Source organism: Athene cunicularia (assembly GCF_003259725.1).
Source record: "Athene cunicularia isolate RWA chromosome 3 unlocalized genomic scaffold, athCun1 chr3_part1, whole genome shotgun sequence".
NCBI lineage: Eukaryota > Metazoa > Chordata > Aves > Strigiformes > Strigidae > Athene > Athene cunicularia.
This window is the reverse complement of record NW_020799097.1, coordinates 102,877,249-102,893,244: the sequence shown is the minus strand read 5'-3', so window position 1 is coordinate 102,893,244 and position 15,996 is coordinate 102,877,249. Positions and strand designations below refer to the sequence as shown.

The window sequence follows — 15,996 nt, the reverse complement described above, 5'->3', positions numbered from 1 at the left end:
GGGAAAAATATCTGCCTGTTGTCCACAATATTGCACTCAGTGACTTCAGAGTCTCTGTCAAGTCTTAGGAATCAAGTCTTAGGAATGCTCCTCAGTAATAGGCAAAATTCTCTCCACTCCTTCCAGTTCCATTGCTGTCCAATTCTGTACAGCTCTGATAATTGACAAAAGTTATTGCAATTTTCCATCTCCTGCCATTTCCTGAGCTAAAAACAGTAACGCACCAGAGCCATCTATAAGCAGACTAAGGCAGGGTTGCATATTTTCATATCTTGTCTTTGGTACCATTTTGCAATCACAAAAGCCAAACCAGTATTCTTTAAAGTAAAAACTAGCTTTCGATCTCAACTGATGGCACCTTGTGGTATGGTTGTGATTATCTTTTTCCATGAGATTTAACAAGAGAATAAATATCACAGGAGAGCTTTCAGTAAGTCTTTGAGTGATGTGTCATCAAGAAAAAAAAAAAAAAAATGATGCACTAAAACTATTAGGAATAAGAGGATATTCACTTTTAGTGTTAGTACACTCTTCTATCCCCCCTTGTGCACCACCATGTATTTTCCTATGTTGTCAAATGAGACTCAGAACTAATTTTAAAGGTTAGCATTTTCTTTTACCTATGTGTCATTGGTTGGTTGGTTTTGGTTTTTTAATAAAAAGGATTAGGACCTCTGGACATTGTTATGATATGAATAAATAATATTTTGTGAGCAGCTGAACACGGGAACAAGAAAGGTTAAACACTAGACATGCTTCTTTGCACTAGATGATCATAAATTTCATACTCTTTGCAACCACTTTCTCATACACAAGCTTATTGGGTTAAAAAGGGATAGAGGAAGAGCAAAGAATGAGTATGCCTTCAGAGATCTGGGATTAAGCGAAATCCTTCGCATGTGAATAAGTATCTTAGCTTTGTTTTTCTGTTTGGCTTCAAAATTTCTCAACAAGAGCAACTTGGCTCCCATATAGCTATGTGCTCATTAATGCAGGATTATGGTCCCTTTGAAACTCTTTCTGACAGTCTTCATCTCACAGTTATAAATGCAGAACTGGATACTTGTGGGTTAAAGGATCAAAACTCAAACTGAAAGACAAAAGACTCAAATTATATAAAGCTCTAATTATCTCCAATGGGCTCAGTGTACCAATTAAATGTTGCATTCCACCTTTATTTACACCACTTTCTGTTCAGAATGATCTCACTGATTTCAACTGAATGAAACATAAGTAAGAAAAACTGCATTATGTCTCAAGATATTTTATGCTAGATTTCTGTTTCCCTAATACTGTATTTCAGAGATTACAAAACTGAAGACTAATCTATTTGGAAAATAACATTTTACACAAAGCTTCTGATGACGTTCATATTTTCAGTGTGAAAGTTTTAAATGTTTGACTGTATAAGGAAGTATAACATGTTACAACCATATTTCTTTTTAATTCCAAGGTGAATGTTTTAAAAATTCTTGAAAAAAAAAAAGAGATGTGTGTATGCCCTTCAAAGTAATTAGCAAGTTTCAACAGTGATTGGTACAAAACAATTATTGTCATTGATCAGCACTGAACAGATAATTTTAAACAAAGTCATTGTGTGCTCAGCAGATTACAGCTTGTTAACGGGCAAGTTCTAAATGACCTCTTAAGCTAGTCAAATCAATGATGCATATTCCTCATTAAGTAACATCAAAATGTAAGTGGTCTTATAAATAATGTTTATTTTAAGCACTAAAACAAATGGCAAAACCTTGATATATCAAAAGCCATCTGCTCATGGAAATATTTTTTTTCGATAGGATTACTTTTGTTGCTGAAAATTTATAGCAACCTTAAATCTTTTAAGAGTGACACTCATATTCTGCCCTAGATCTCAAAACTTAAATTGATTAAAACAAGTTGTCTGATTTAATTTTAAAAGGTGAAACTGCTAGTTCTGGTTACAACTAAATGCAATCCAGAGAGAGAGATATGTAGACTGACTTCAAAACAATGAGCATGTGTACACCCTGAATGATACTTCAATTGCCAAAACTGAAAGTGCCTTTTTAATCAGTGGCTATAAACCAAAATAAATATTTTAATAATACTATGAGGCAAAACTAAGTGGTTAAACAGAAAAACATACACAATTATTGTTATATTTTCACAGCACTGAAGTATATTATTCATGAATCAAGCTCACGGTCCGTGGATATATGGCACTGTTGGCTTAGCAAACCTAAAGTCTGGCCACATATCTTCTGTGCAGAAACTCAACAAGACATTAGCTATTGTCATGGACTATGGTTAGTTCTTCAAAAAACAGAAAACAGCAAAAAAAAACATTCAGTGTTTCAGAATGGTAGCATTTTAAATCTGTTCTGCAGATATGGCTGCACAAGATACAGGCAGAGGAAAATCGGATTCTGACATTTGCAACTAAATAAAGATCTGTTCTATTGTTTTCTACTGATTTAAATTTCCATTAAAGAAAAGGACATGACTGAAAAAAGGGTACTTTGAAGATTTATATCACCTAATGATTCAACATTATATTTCCATTACAAATGAATGGGAACACATTCAATTTCTTTTAAAAATGAAAGACCAAATTCAACATTCCATTTGACTGGAATACATAATTACCTCTGAAATTTGGTCTTTGAATGCCTTCTGAAAGTACATGGCCAACTTTTAAGAGCTGGCTTGCATCTTGTGTTTTCTCACTGATTTCAGCTGTATGAGTATACAGCATTTATTCACTGTGGAATACTTTCAAATTAACTAACTATGGAATGAACTAAATCAAACAAAAAAAAAGTACATTTCTGAGGAATTACACTGCTGTTAAAACACCTTCAATTCTCTAATGTGCACCAGATGTAAGATTATATTTTATGCCTTTGAGAGAACAAGCACTAAGTCAAAAACCTGATGGGAACACACCTCGAGCCTGAGTTATTTTGGAACCAGAAAGGCCACAAAATTAAAATCCATTCTGAGAATCTTCTTACTTTACAGGAGTTTCCTTCGGTTGCTCTTCATCCCCACCACATTCCTACACTTGGTAGAATTCAAAAGGTAAGGTGCCTTGCCTAAAAAGATATAGGCCTCTAAAGTAAAGCAGGTCTATTCCACAAAATAAAATAATTAAGATAAAAAGATTTAATTCCTAGAACTATGTCACATCCTTCCTGAGTTTTACATATGTAAGTGCAGTTCCAAAGTTCAGGAAAAACTGCTAATTTCTAGGTAAATATATTTTGCAGTTTTCTCCACAACAAACTTCATCTGCTGTATATTTACTAAAGTTCAAGGGCTGTTTATACTCTTCTTTACCTAGTAAAATTCAGTTATCATCAGTGAGATAAGTACAGTTCCACCTCTATGTGAAGGCAATGAAACTATCCTGTGCTCTCTGAGTAACTCTTGAGATTCAATATATCAAACGTCATGTATTAACAACAAAAAAAAGCACAGCCACATCAACAAACATAAAAGCCCTATAGTTTCTCAGAACTGTAAATACATGTCCACATTTGTAAGAATACTCACAGATACAATGTTTGGGGTTTTTATCAGTATCATATATGGTAACGTACAATGAACATTTAAATGGGGCAAGATACATGCAGATGCCTTAAATTCAGCTACCGCTTTCAAATACAACACAGACTACTGAGTGTAACTTTAATTTTTAACTATGTACTATTTCCCACTGTTGCCATCAGCATATCAATCAAGTGTATATTATTCTGGTTTGCTCATTTTATTAAAAGCAAATTCGGAGCACAATTGACTTTTCATTTGTTTAACAAGTGAAGAAATATTTACCCTGACAGCCATTTCATTGTAGAAATTCATCTTCATAATAAAATATGCTGTCTGTGAATCAAGGAAAAAAAAGATGGCATATATTTCAGTTACACAAAGACAGTGCTCCTATTTTTACATATAAAAGATAAGAATCTTTATACATAATACATAATAAGAGTTCTAGGCTTAGAGAGAATAAAATCAAACTTTGTATTGAAGAGATAGGCTTCCTAATACATAATGCAGGCTTAACCAGAAAAATCTATGGTAGTCAAACTAGGAGCTAATGGAGATATATGATCATAAAATGCTCTCCGCTGAGTTTGATAATCAATGGTGCTCTACTGAGAGTAGAATAACAAAGCAGAAATATTCACAAGTGCTGGTGACACGTAGTATTGTATGATTTATTCACTGGGGTTCTTTTAGCCAAAACTCACAGAAACATAAAAGGAATTCATATTTCAAGACGTCTGGTTTAATGAAAAATTCAAAGAAATGCTGTCTTCAGTCGAAATCGTTCAAGGATACGGATGCAGTGATGGAGCAAAATTGTGCCTTCCAACCATCTGTACTAAATGTTATGTACTTAGCTGCCTCCCGAGTAATCCTTGGGAATTTTGTTTCATTTAATATTCATTTTAACACCATAAAATCATAAATACAATGATACCATGTTACAGTGAATCCCCTGATATAGAAAACATTTCCTGAAGTCCTGGTTTCCTTCCAATAAAGTAGAATTCCTCTCATAGTGAACGAATCCCCTATTATACTAAGCAATCACTTGGCAGCATAGGTTATTTTAATGGATACATCACTTTAAACTAAGCTTTCACATCTGTTCCGCCCTCTAATTACAAATGCAAAATGAACATAATTCACAATTGTATCATAAAAAGTAAAATATAAGTACTTTGAATGCAAGAGTATGTCCTTTATTTAGCACAACATGCAGCTTTTATGTGTTTCTCATGTTTTAGACACAAATCAAAAGCAAAAGTGCTTTCCCCTGATATAGTGATTTTCTCCCCCATGGCAAACAGGAATTCACTATAAAAGGGTTTCACTGTAATTAGTGTTATTTGAATTGCCTAGTCTGATCCAAAGCAAATTGTCTGTGGAGAGCAGCAGGACTGGATTATTTATCAACAGTCTGGGCAATTAAGAAACAGTTGGCTGCAATATGTTATTTACAAATGAACACAATGATGCTACTTCATTTTAAATTCTCTTTCTTCATTACATTAAGCAAGGCATAATTCCTGCAGTTTAATTAAGGTGCATTTTAAATGCTCACTTTAATATCATACCAATCTACTAATAATGGAAACAGTAGAAGAGATATTTCTTATATGAAAGAAAAATGCAGGACTGCTAAATTTCAAAAAAGTTTCACGTATATGTATAGATGTACACATACACATACACATACACATACACATATACATATACATATACATATATATATACATATCCATATCCATATCCATATCTGAGGGCCTCTCCACCCCAAAGGTATGAACTAGAACAAATAGTGGACTCTATCTCCCATTTCATCTCCATAAATGTTCTCTGAGTGATACTAACTGTATAGCTAATACTGGAATGAAATGTTTGCCAGGTCTAAGTATATTCCTAAACTGTTCGATTAAATTGATACAATTTTGCTCTGAAGGTCACCTTTTCTTTCTTTACAAGGGAATGTAAGACTCTCCACACAACCCAAATAGATAAAGTATATTTTTAATGGAAATTCCTAAGCTTAAAAATGATCATCAGATTTCTGTCCATCAAGGATTAAATTAAACAATCTCACACCTTTTTGTTTATTCTTCTCGTATTTGAAGGCTATGAGCACTTAGGTCTGAATCCACCCCATTTCACTGAAGAATCTAAATTGGAGAAGTAACATTATGCTCTTTATATCACCAATACTGAAGGACAGTGGGACCACTTTGCCTCTGAGTTTGGTGAAGTATTGAAGAGCTATGCAATTCAATATCCTGTCTACAGACAGCCAATGACAACTAGGGTCCTAACTTGCATACCTCACTTAGGTGTGAGAAATCAAGCCCTTACCCTACCACTGCTTAACAAGATCACTCACAATAAAAAAGAAATTACACATTCCTGCTCTTACTCAATGTTCTTCTAAATCACAAGTCAACCAAATGCAAAAAGCTCATTATAACTGCTTTACAACCTTATCCTTGCACCAAAAGCCAGAGCCTGTGTCACCATCTAGGTTCTTCTGCAAATGGTTTTGCCCTCTGTTTCCTAATTCTGTACTTGTTCTGCTATTACAAGTAATGGAGAATGTGCTCATCCCTATTCACAAAAGCATTGCCATAATTTAGTGCTTCAGCCCAAGTCTATATTTACATGCTTCCTAGTAAACAAAAGATTCTTTCCTGAGCTGGGGCCTTCTTGTCCAGAAGACTCCTTTCTTATGCTTAAAGTGGAATTTCCTGCATTTCAGCTTGTGCAAGACTTCAGAATCCAGTTCAATCAATGTAATTAAGTTATAAAGAAAACTGTAGGAGTGCAGTTCTTAATTTTAGCTTGAGATTAATATTAGGAAACAGAGCTTTATACCAAAGCACCTATATTTAGAATATAGAAAGGCACTTAATTCTAGTTGTAATAGTAGGGGTTTTTAAACAATGTATTTTAACAATCAAAGAAAGAGGCACTAGAGGAGTAACAAATGAAATACTAGTAGTGATGCACATATGGACAGCCAATATGATGAGCCTCAGCCTTTGTTATTTTCCGCATCAGTACCACTCACATTTCACAATTTTGAATATAATCATTAAAATGATTTATTATCAAGTAATCATGGGTATTTTGTGCATATGCTTTGCCTTGTTTGCTGGCAGCAGATACCAATCCAATCATTATCAGCAAACAAATTTTTCAAGTAACCAATACATTTTGTATTTAAGGAACTATCATATCAAATGTATCATTGTGTTTCATAATCGGGAGCCATTAAACAGTTATCTGGAAGAGTTCAATGCAAACATTAACTGATTCTTTAACTTAAAAGTTGCATTAAGCTTCTTAGATTTTGTTGCATTTTAAAATATTCCAAATTCTGCCACTGATGAGTAAAGATAATGAACTTGAAGTCTATCTCAAAATATACAATACTGCATATATCAGTCTAAAGGGAGAAAAAGGTGCGTGAAGTTAGCTTCCAATCGAGCTGTGATATTTGGTCCTTTCCAATCAAAGAGACAGCAAGCACAAATTTAAATATTTAGGGGGAAAGGGTGGTTTTCTAGGCTGATTTCTGTACAGTTCATAAGCTTGCAGATGAAATTCTGATTCTCTAGAGCCCTGACTAATATCAGATAAGTACTGGAATCCAGAAGCTGAATGAATTCATGGTCTGATTTAGAATGTGTGTATTAAGTGTGGGCTTGCACAATTTTTTGTCCTACATTATTCCACAGACTTCCAATTTGGCAAAGGCTTGTCAGTTATTTCTCATTGAAGAACTACATATAAACCAGGCTGTATTGGTTAAAGACTTTTATTTTCAGAAATATATTGCAAGAATGGAAAGCTGAGGGGGTTTTATGATGCTAGTTATCTCAGTTTAGTTGTTACAGGAAATCTCTGCTAATTTGAAAAACTCTTTATCATAAAATGTAACTGCCAGAGTGTTTTTTAAGAAGAGAGGGCAAAATAAGAAAGAAGTAATAAATAGAGGAGGCAAAAGACCTCCAGTTTCATAGATGCATAGAACAATTGAGGTTGGCAGGGACATCTGGAGCTTCAAACCATTGCTCAAAACAGGGTCAATTACAGCAAGTTGTGCAGAGCCTCATTTAGTTGGGTTTTGAGTATCTCCAAGGATGGAGACTTCACAAGCACAGCTTGAAGTCTTTGGGCAACCTGTTCCAGTATTTGACCACCTTCACAGTAAAAAAAATTATTTCTTATCTTTGAGTGGAATTTGATGTATTTCAGTCTGTGCCCACTGTCTCTCGTCACTGGGCACCATTTCCAAATGCCATTGCAGGCTGATTTACTGGAAAGAATTATCTTGCCGTCTGACGTACAGGGCACCACTCAGAACAGTGCAACAGACAGTAGGCACAGTCTTGATGTGTTCATTTTGTATCTTAACAGCACCACTGTTTTTACAACCTTTAAATATAAAAATAACTCTCTGAAGTGACATCATTCTGTTAAAATAGAAACTGATTACTATCAACAAAGAAATTAGCCTTTGAACACAGGGTGGCCAAAAGATAACTCCTTATAATTTGGGGGAATTGAAAAATGTGTAAAATGGCCACCATCAGATCTTTGTCCTGCTTAAGCTCTCTTATAGACCTAATGATCAGATGCCATAAATTGACATGTTTCTTATTCTCATCTTGAAAAACACAGAAACACATAAATCGCCTTGTTTCTGAAGTGAAATTCACCACTCTATAATGTTTTAACTGTGAAAAAATGTAGAACTGGAGGGGATGTCATGAGATGATTTCACCTAAAACATTGCCTGAAGCATACATATCTAAGCCATCATGCATTTGTCTAACCTGCTCTTAAAAACCTGCAGTAGAGGGAGGTCCACAATATCTTTTGGCAGTATGTGTCAACATCTCACATAAAGTGTATTTCCTTCTTCCCTTTTCCCAGTGGCTGAATGGATCCTTTATTTTCATTAACAAATTTTAACATACACTAATGTTATCATGTCTCTCTTACAGCAGCTTTTCTAGATTAAACATAGATTAAATTAGATTTAATTTAAATTTCTAGATTTCTAGATTAAATGCTCCTACAGCAGCTTTTCTAGATTAAACAAACCTTCCCCAAACTCAGGGACAATATTCAACTGAACTCCCACTTTTTAAAAAGTAGAATCCAATCCAACCATGCAACTCTCTACCCTGTATTCAAAAATTAGTGTTTTAGACGATGGACTGAAAACCATAGCCTGAAAGGATGACTCATAATTTTTTAGTTAAGCCAGGCAAATTAGAAGAAAAAAAGTATTTAATTAGATTATTGATAGACTTGAAGGAAAAATAGACAAGCTTTCAGACATAAAAGTCCTGCTACTTGAAAACACAGTTTAGCAAGAGGTATGGACTTTAGCTTGTAATATATTAACCATTGCTATGGTTCTTTTTTTTTTTTTCTTTTTCTTGACTTGTCTGTTTTGACTGAAACACAAAAATGTAACAAAATTAATCAAGAATAAATTACTATCAAGTTTAAAACTATTGTGAAATATTAACATAAATTGATAAATGTGAACTGCATATTAAAAACTTTGTTGTTTTATGTTAAAGGCAAATCAGTTTCTTCTTAATCTCCTAAACCTGTTAACAGAGGCTTTAGCTTGTGTGCTATCACACAATTTTGCTATCTTCAAGTCTGTCAAGGGAATTAGATTGACTGTAATCTGCTGCATGCCTTAAGGCAAAACCTCAAATACTTCAAGGTTCATTAAGTAAGAAACTTAAACCACTAAAACGTAGAACAGCGATGTGTAGACACATCATCTTATTTTATTTTCAGAATTAAAGGTTCTGCCAGGAAAAAAAGCATCTTGAAAAGCTCCAGTTCTGCAATTAGCATCATGCAGGCAGGCTTCTGCATGAGCAGATCTCATTGCTGGTTTGGGGACTAATACTCCAGAGCTGCAAGCACTTAAACACTGACTTAACTTGACCATTATAAGTAGGCTTACTGTAACTAATGCAGCTTTTCATCATAGTGAAGTCAAGTGCATGTCTGTGTGTATAAAGGATCAAATTTCAGCTCTTTATTTTCAAGACAAGTGAATTAATTACTTACATATATATCCTATAAATAACCAAACAAAATTTTTAAACCTAGTTTTCTACCTCCACCAGTTTACTGAAGTATCTTCTGCTTCGATAACCTCTCCACCACTTCTGTATAAAAATCACCATTTTGTTCAGGTATCTAAAATGAAATACATTAACAAAATAATAATTATTTTGAGACTTTACAATATAGCTTTATGTTTTGCTAATATTAAAAATAATGTACTGTGTATTATATCCATACTTATTCCAAACAGATGGACATGGCAAATATACTTTATACGTATGCATGTATGCATATTTACATATATGCACACATACACACTTATAAACCAATATATACATATATTTATACATTCACACATACTTTGCTTTTGGAAAAAATGGGTTACTGCAAACTTACCTATATGCTATTTCAGTTTTCATTATAAGGGTTTAATGAAATAACCTTACTAATGTAATTCGCATGATAGATGATTGTATTTTCATGAATGTTTTAACCAACATATCTGATCAGTTTAGAATTTTTCAGTCACATGCAATATATTCACAGCTTTACAATTTTTAAATATTTGACAAACTCCCAGATATCTGCATTTTTAGACTACTTTTTCAGTTTTATTAAATTATACCAAGCTTAATTTTAAGTAAATCTGTACTCTGTCATTGTATGTACTTTATTATGCTACTAAAGGTCCATAATTGATATCTCACATCAATTTTGCAGGAAATAATGCAATCATTACTTTAGGACTGCCTAGAAAAAGGGGAGCATTCTTACTACCTAACTATGGACATCAAATTTAGAAGCCTTGCAGTACAGCTAGAGTCATTCAGTGGAGGCAGTCTTTTCCAGCAGGTAGTTCAAAAGACATAAAGGAGAGGGTAATTCAGAACACAGACAAGTGGCCTGTGCTCCTAAGTCAGACACCACATCCATCTTTGGAAAGAGGACACTGAGCAGGATTAGTCTGTACACAGTTTCAGAGAAAATCCTCTTCTACACTTAGCTGATTTAGCTCTTCTTACATGCTCATTATAATTACCTTGTTCTTCTTACATTGGTCATTACTAAATACAAATGTGCATGTGGCAGAGCATTGTCCTACAGAATAAATTGGCAAAGATGATCGCGTTTTCACTTTCTTCTACAGCATGCTGTTGTTATTCATGTGTTGGAAACAGAGGGGCATTAACCACTCCTCCGACTTTGTAGGGGCTTTTGACATTGATGGCATGGCTGATATTCCTTGGAAGGCTGAAATACAATGTTTATTTTCCTGCTGAACACTTGCGTGTGATGGCTGTATCCTGTGACAACACACTTGAAGCAGAAATGGAAAACGGTTTACCAGTGCCTTTTTTAACAAGTGCACATAATGGCTGTAGCCTATCTTCTTTTGAGGGAAATATTGGTCATTAAGTGATTAATGTTATTTAACCTACTAATTCCTTAGACTTGATACAGTATGTCTGGATGATACATAATGACTTGTGACAGGCAAGAGGTCAAACTAGAAGATGTAACAATCCCTCTCCCTCACAGTCTTAATTTTTATGAAGATACAGAAATCCAAGCATATGAGCTTGACCAATTGGGATTATGATCTTAAAATATGGAGAGCCTCCTGGGAGAAGGGACCAAGTACAGTGTTTCCAAAAAATTTATACCAATGTTGATATGGCATATTACAGAACAAAGTAATTGTACATGATCTCTGTTTTATAAATGGAGAAAATTATATAAAGAAAGATTTTTTAAAATGACCTGGTCAAATCCAGCAGTAGAACTTCATTTTCTACAATAAGAGCCCAGTTACCATCCACTCACTAGGCAATTTTTCTGTAACATCCACTATAACACAGATAAGAAAAGTATTTGCAAACATCGTATCTGAGGGACATCTGTGTTTTTTTCCCAGTCATGCCACGATTTCTTAAACAATACTATGTATCTATTCTGAATTATCTCCATACTATTTATTAGCACCATGCCATTTTAATTGTATGCATTTCTGAAAATCAAAAATTGTTATTTCTTACTGTGGTGCAGCATATATTTAATTCTATTTAAAAGCAGAAAAATATGGTTTTTTTTTTCCAAATTTTCCCATTTGATTAAAATCAAGTAATACCACGAGAAATTTGGGGAAAAAAATCAAGACTCAAATACAGATTAAAATAGGTTTAATATACTACCTCAGATAGGCTCGGACTCTGCATCCTCTAAACCAGCTCTGGATTTTGACAGCAGCTTTGTACTCTATTTTTCTGTCTTCATCTACAGCTCTGAAAATATAAAAAGTAATAATGCTTGTCAGCATGGTAATTTAGTACCAAAACAGAAAAATTCTAAATACATATACAACTGTTGCAGTTTGTTATCTTTTTACCAGGTTTTTCACTTTTTGTTTCTATGCAGTTAATTAATAGTGCAAAACAATATAATCTACTTTGGTTGCATATTATGAAGATAACAAAGATAAGAGTATCCCAAGTTGTAGATTGATGTAAGGTTTGGGAGAGTGTACTTCTTATTGCCATACAATACTGAATATCCATGTCAGCATGTCATGGACTTCTGCTGCTGTAGGTGAAATATATGAATAATTCTTTAATGATACTGAGGCCTGAATTATAAAAATCCTGTAGCTATGTATAAATTTGTATATCTACATGAATACTAATTAACTGTGATATTATCATGATAAATATCAATTGAATTAATAAGAAGCACATATTAAGGATGAGACCTACTTTAGATACATTGTTTTATGACTGATACAAAATATTTTATTACCTGAAGAGTGATAGCATCAATAACGATGACAAATACTCTCCTTGTCTGTAGATTTTTTTAATGAATACAAGCTGATCTTACAGGGAGAAAGTAGAGAATTTAGACCTTTTAGCTAGTTTCTTAGGAAGAAATTTTAAAAGGAGAGATATGAAAAAGAGGTAACTGAAGGAAAGTGAGATACAAATGTAAATTTAAACTATAAAGAGTTAGAACAATGAAAGCATAGGAAAGAAACTAGATGTGGAAATTTCCAAACTTTAGAAGGCCTGGAATATATGGACACGAAATCTTAGTGTGGCTTAAAAGAAGTTGGGAATTGGAAAGACATGGTGTTAGTAATTTGGATAGATTCTAAAAGGATGACCATGGGAATCTTTTACATGGAATTACAGTAGCCAGTGCAACAGCTTATTGAGCCTTGACAGGGCTTTTCACAATAGGAATTTAAAGATCCGGATTTTGGAGATAATGTAGAAATGAAACTGGCAGCATATTGGCAAGTGCTGTAGACAGGCAAGGAGGGGAAAAAAAAGGAAACAAAAGAATTAGAAAATATGCTAGGATTGAAACATTGATTAATAGAGATACTAGAGGAACTAATGAAAAAGGGAGGATACAAAGAAAGATGAAGAATTTGTTTTTAAGTTACATGAGAAGAAAGGTTATCTAGAAAGAAATGTTGGTGAGGCAGCTGAAGATGCAAGATAGATGAAGGTGGAGAATTGATAACTTCAAGGAGATTTGCAAGAACTATAAGCTGTCAAAGCTTTGTGTCAAATGACACAGTACAAGGAAAAGGCATGTGGAAAGAAGCACAAGTAAAAGGACCTCATCATAAAGTCAGAAAATCATTCCGCGAGACAGTCCTTGCTTGTCTTCTTTCTGTGACTCTATTAGGAGAATAGTGTTTGTGACAAAGATAAGTCATGTGAGTAAAACCATGAATCTAAAAGAGATAAAAGAAAGATATGAATTGGGAAGAGACTTTCCAGAGAGTTCAGGAAGATATCATTACTATGATGTTTCAATGCTGAGGGGTAGAACCCAGCCATGAAATCACCTTCAGCTTTTATTTATTTGTTTGTTTCAAAATGTCAATAACTGTCAAGTTTTTGAAGTTAAAACTATATTTTAATTTTCAGGGATTTTTTGCTATCCCATTTTTATCAGGAACATGTTTACCAAATAGTTTAATTTGTTATACCTGCCACAAAAAAACAATTAGGTTACTATTAGTTTCTTAACTAGTTGATATTAGTTAGCTCTTCTAACATAGTGTTGTGTCAACCTTAATTAGCTCAGTAAACACCAACAAGATTAATTTTTATCTGATGAATTAAGATGATCCTCATTATATTTCCTGAAAAATTAAACATATATTTACTACCAGAGGTCAAGAAGCACTAGGTCTATTCATTTTATATCGTCTGGTGCAGCATGTGCCCTCAAGTCACATTAAGTGGGCACGATTTTTCACCATTATCTGACATGCATCAGACCTGTCCAGTACCTGGAAACCGTGGAAAACAGACTTTTTTACCAAAGATGATACAATAAGTTGATATCAAAGCTGCCATTTATGCTAGAGACCTTCCTTGTTCCTTTCTTGTGCAGCTTACCTAGAGATGAATGATTTTGATGAAAAGGGTATGAGCGATTTGTCAAGGTTGCTTTAAGTCAAGCTGCTCTGGAGAGTCTGTGTGTTCTAGATGTTCTACAAAATTCTGCTTTTAGGTCTTGATAGGTGAAGAAAGAAATGTTTTTGTTTTGTCTTAAAATGTGTTTGACACACGTGGAACTAAATCCTTCAGGTTTTACCCTTGAAGTTATTTGCAAACAGGGCAACTCATACAAAAGAAAAGGTATATACTTGGTAATCTGTATTCTTCTTCACCTTCTGATGCTTCAGATCAACTCAGATCTTTTGGGAATCTGGTATTTCACTGCAGAATAATGACTTCATACAGTAAATAACCACTTTTTTTACAGTATCCTGTATTTTTCTCTGAATGTCCTCAAACCACTTGTGAATGCTGAATGACTGCACAGATTACACTGACTCATGTGTGCACAGCATCCCAGATTTGGCAATTTTAACACATCTATTACACCATGTAGATAAAGCACAGTTCTGAGAGCGAAATTAAAGCTGTGGTCTGACTTCAAAATACAAATGCTTAAAAAATACTTCAAAGACTACTGCAAATTTGACACACATTAATAACCAAAACTTATTTGTTAAGTTTAGAAGTTAAATAAGGATCTACCAAAATCTCTAAACAAGATATTCTGATTTGTTTCAGGATTTTACTGACAGCTGTGTTGAAGTAGTCCAAAATTTTCACCCTAAAGAACAAAGATCAAATTACTGGTCAGTCCTTCAGTAGCTGAGCTGGACTGTTTGAAGCCTCTGCTTTATATTCTCAGATGAAAATCTGAATTTCAAGAAGCTGATGGATTATAGCCTATTCTTAAAACGGAAACAATTCATTTTTGGAAAGCTCTGCCAAAAACCAAATCCCTAAACATCAAGCATGCTGCCCTCCAATGGATTTCCATGTCTGGCTCAGCCTGTTCTTTCTAACCTGAAATATGTGAAATACAAGCATAGTCTCCTGTAAGTGATGCTCGGTTTGTGAACTATTGCATCTACAGCCACAAGAGCATGAGCTGAAGTTCAGAGAAAGAACAGGAAGACACAACACTTTATATGCAGGCAGGACTTGAACTTGGTGTAACTTTTAGTGACGTTTGGGAGCTTTGTTATTCATGCTAATGATGTTATAATTGGATTCTAAAACAAACGATTCATTAATTAGCAAGGAAAAAACGCCCTACAACTGTGCTAAATATGTTTTTTTTTTTTCTGTTTGAGTATTAGCATTACACGTACAGCAGCAGCAACACAGTTGAATAAAAGGACAAATCTATGCAGTATTAAAATAGGCCTTAAAACATTTTATTCTCTAAACTCTGATCTGGTAAAAGTTGGCTACCACCACCTCAGCAGTCAGAAAACTCAGCAGCACCAACTGTCTTGCTTGGTCAAGACAAGGGTAACAGGTGGTCTGAGAGATCTGCCCGCCACTTCCCAAGTGGGACATTTTCGATCTTTAGTAGAATAAACACCTCCTTAACTTAGAAAAAGACAAATCATGTCTCTGGTACTAGAAACTCAAGCCGCATAATCTAGAAACGAAGCTCAGTTTCACTGGATAACAAATGTCAACTCGGTCAGAAGCTGGGGGTGGGGGGGCAGCCTCTGAGTGCTCCTGTAAGCACAACACAGGAAAATGGTGCTAAGACAGAGGTATTGCCCATCATTTGCTAGGAGCTGCCAGCCTGCCCATGTTATCAGTGCTCAATAAATCAAGCGTTACAAACCAGGATGGTACAGGGGTGGCATCTGCTGTCTGCTCATCTAAGCCCAGTCTGTACTTCTGCCATATCCAGTTCCCTTGTGGCACTGAGTGTGTGCTTTCGTACAGGTCTTGCAGAGTTACTAACCTTCACCAACCCAGCTCTTCTGCTTCATTCCCCTCTCTGTATCACTTGCTGATGAAGTCTGAGGGA

The 15,996-nt window shown here is 34.6% G+C and overlaps 1 protein-coding gene across 1 annotated transcript in view; it reads right to left on the bottom strand.

The window, feature by feature from the left end:
* The window catches only part of SPATA17 (spermatogenesis associated 17), a gene marked incomplete at its 5' end in the record, with an annotated part of 89,964 nt that extends 75,209 nt beyond the window's left edge, over nt 1-14,755 (bottom strand). The window contains 4 exons of the mRNA XM_026844634.1: nt 3,817-3,867; nt 9,681-9,762; nt 11,823-11,912; nt 14,739-14,755. Of these exons, the coding sequence (XP_026700435.1) occupies nt 3,817-3,867; nt 9,681-9,762; nt 11,823-11,912; nt 14,739-14,755 (240 nt within the window). The remainder of the gene's footprint in view (nt 1-3,816; nt 3,868-9,680; nt 9,763-11,822; nt 11,913-14,738) is intronic.
* Nucleotides 14,756-15,996: the final 1,241 nt, after the last annotated feature.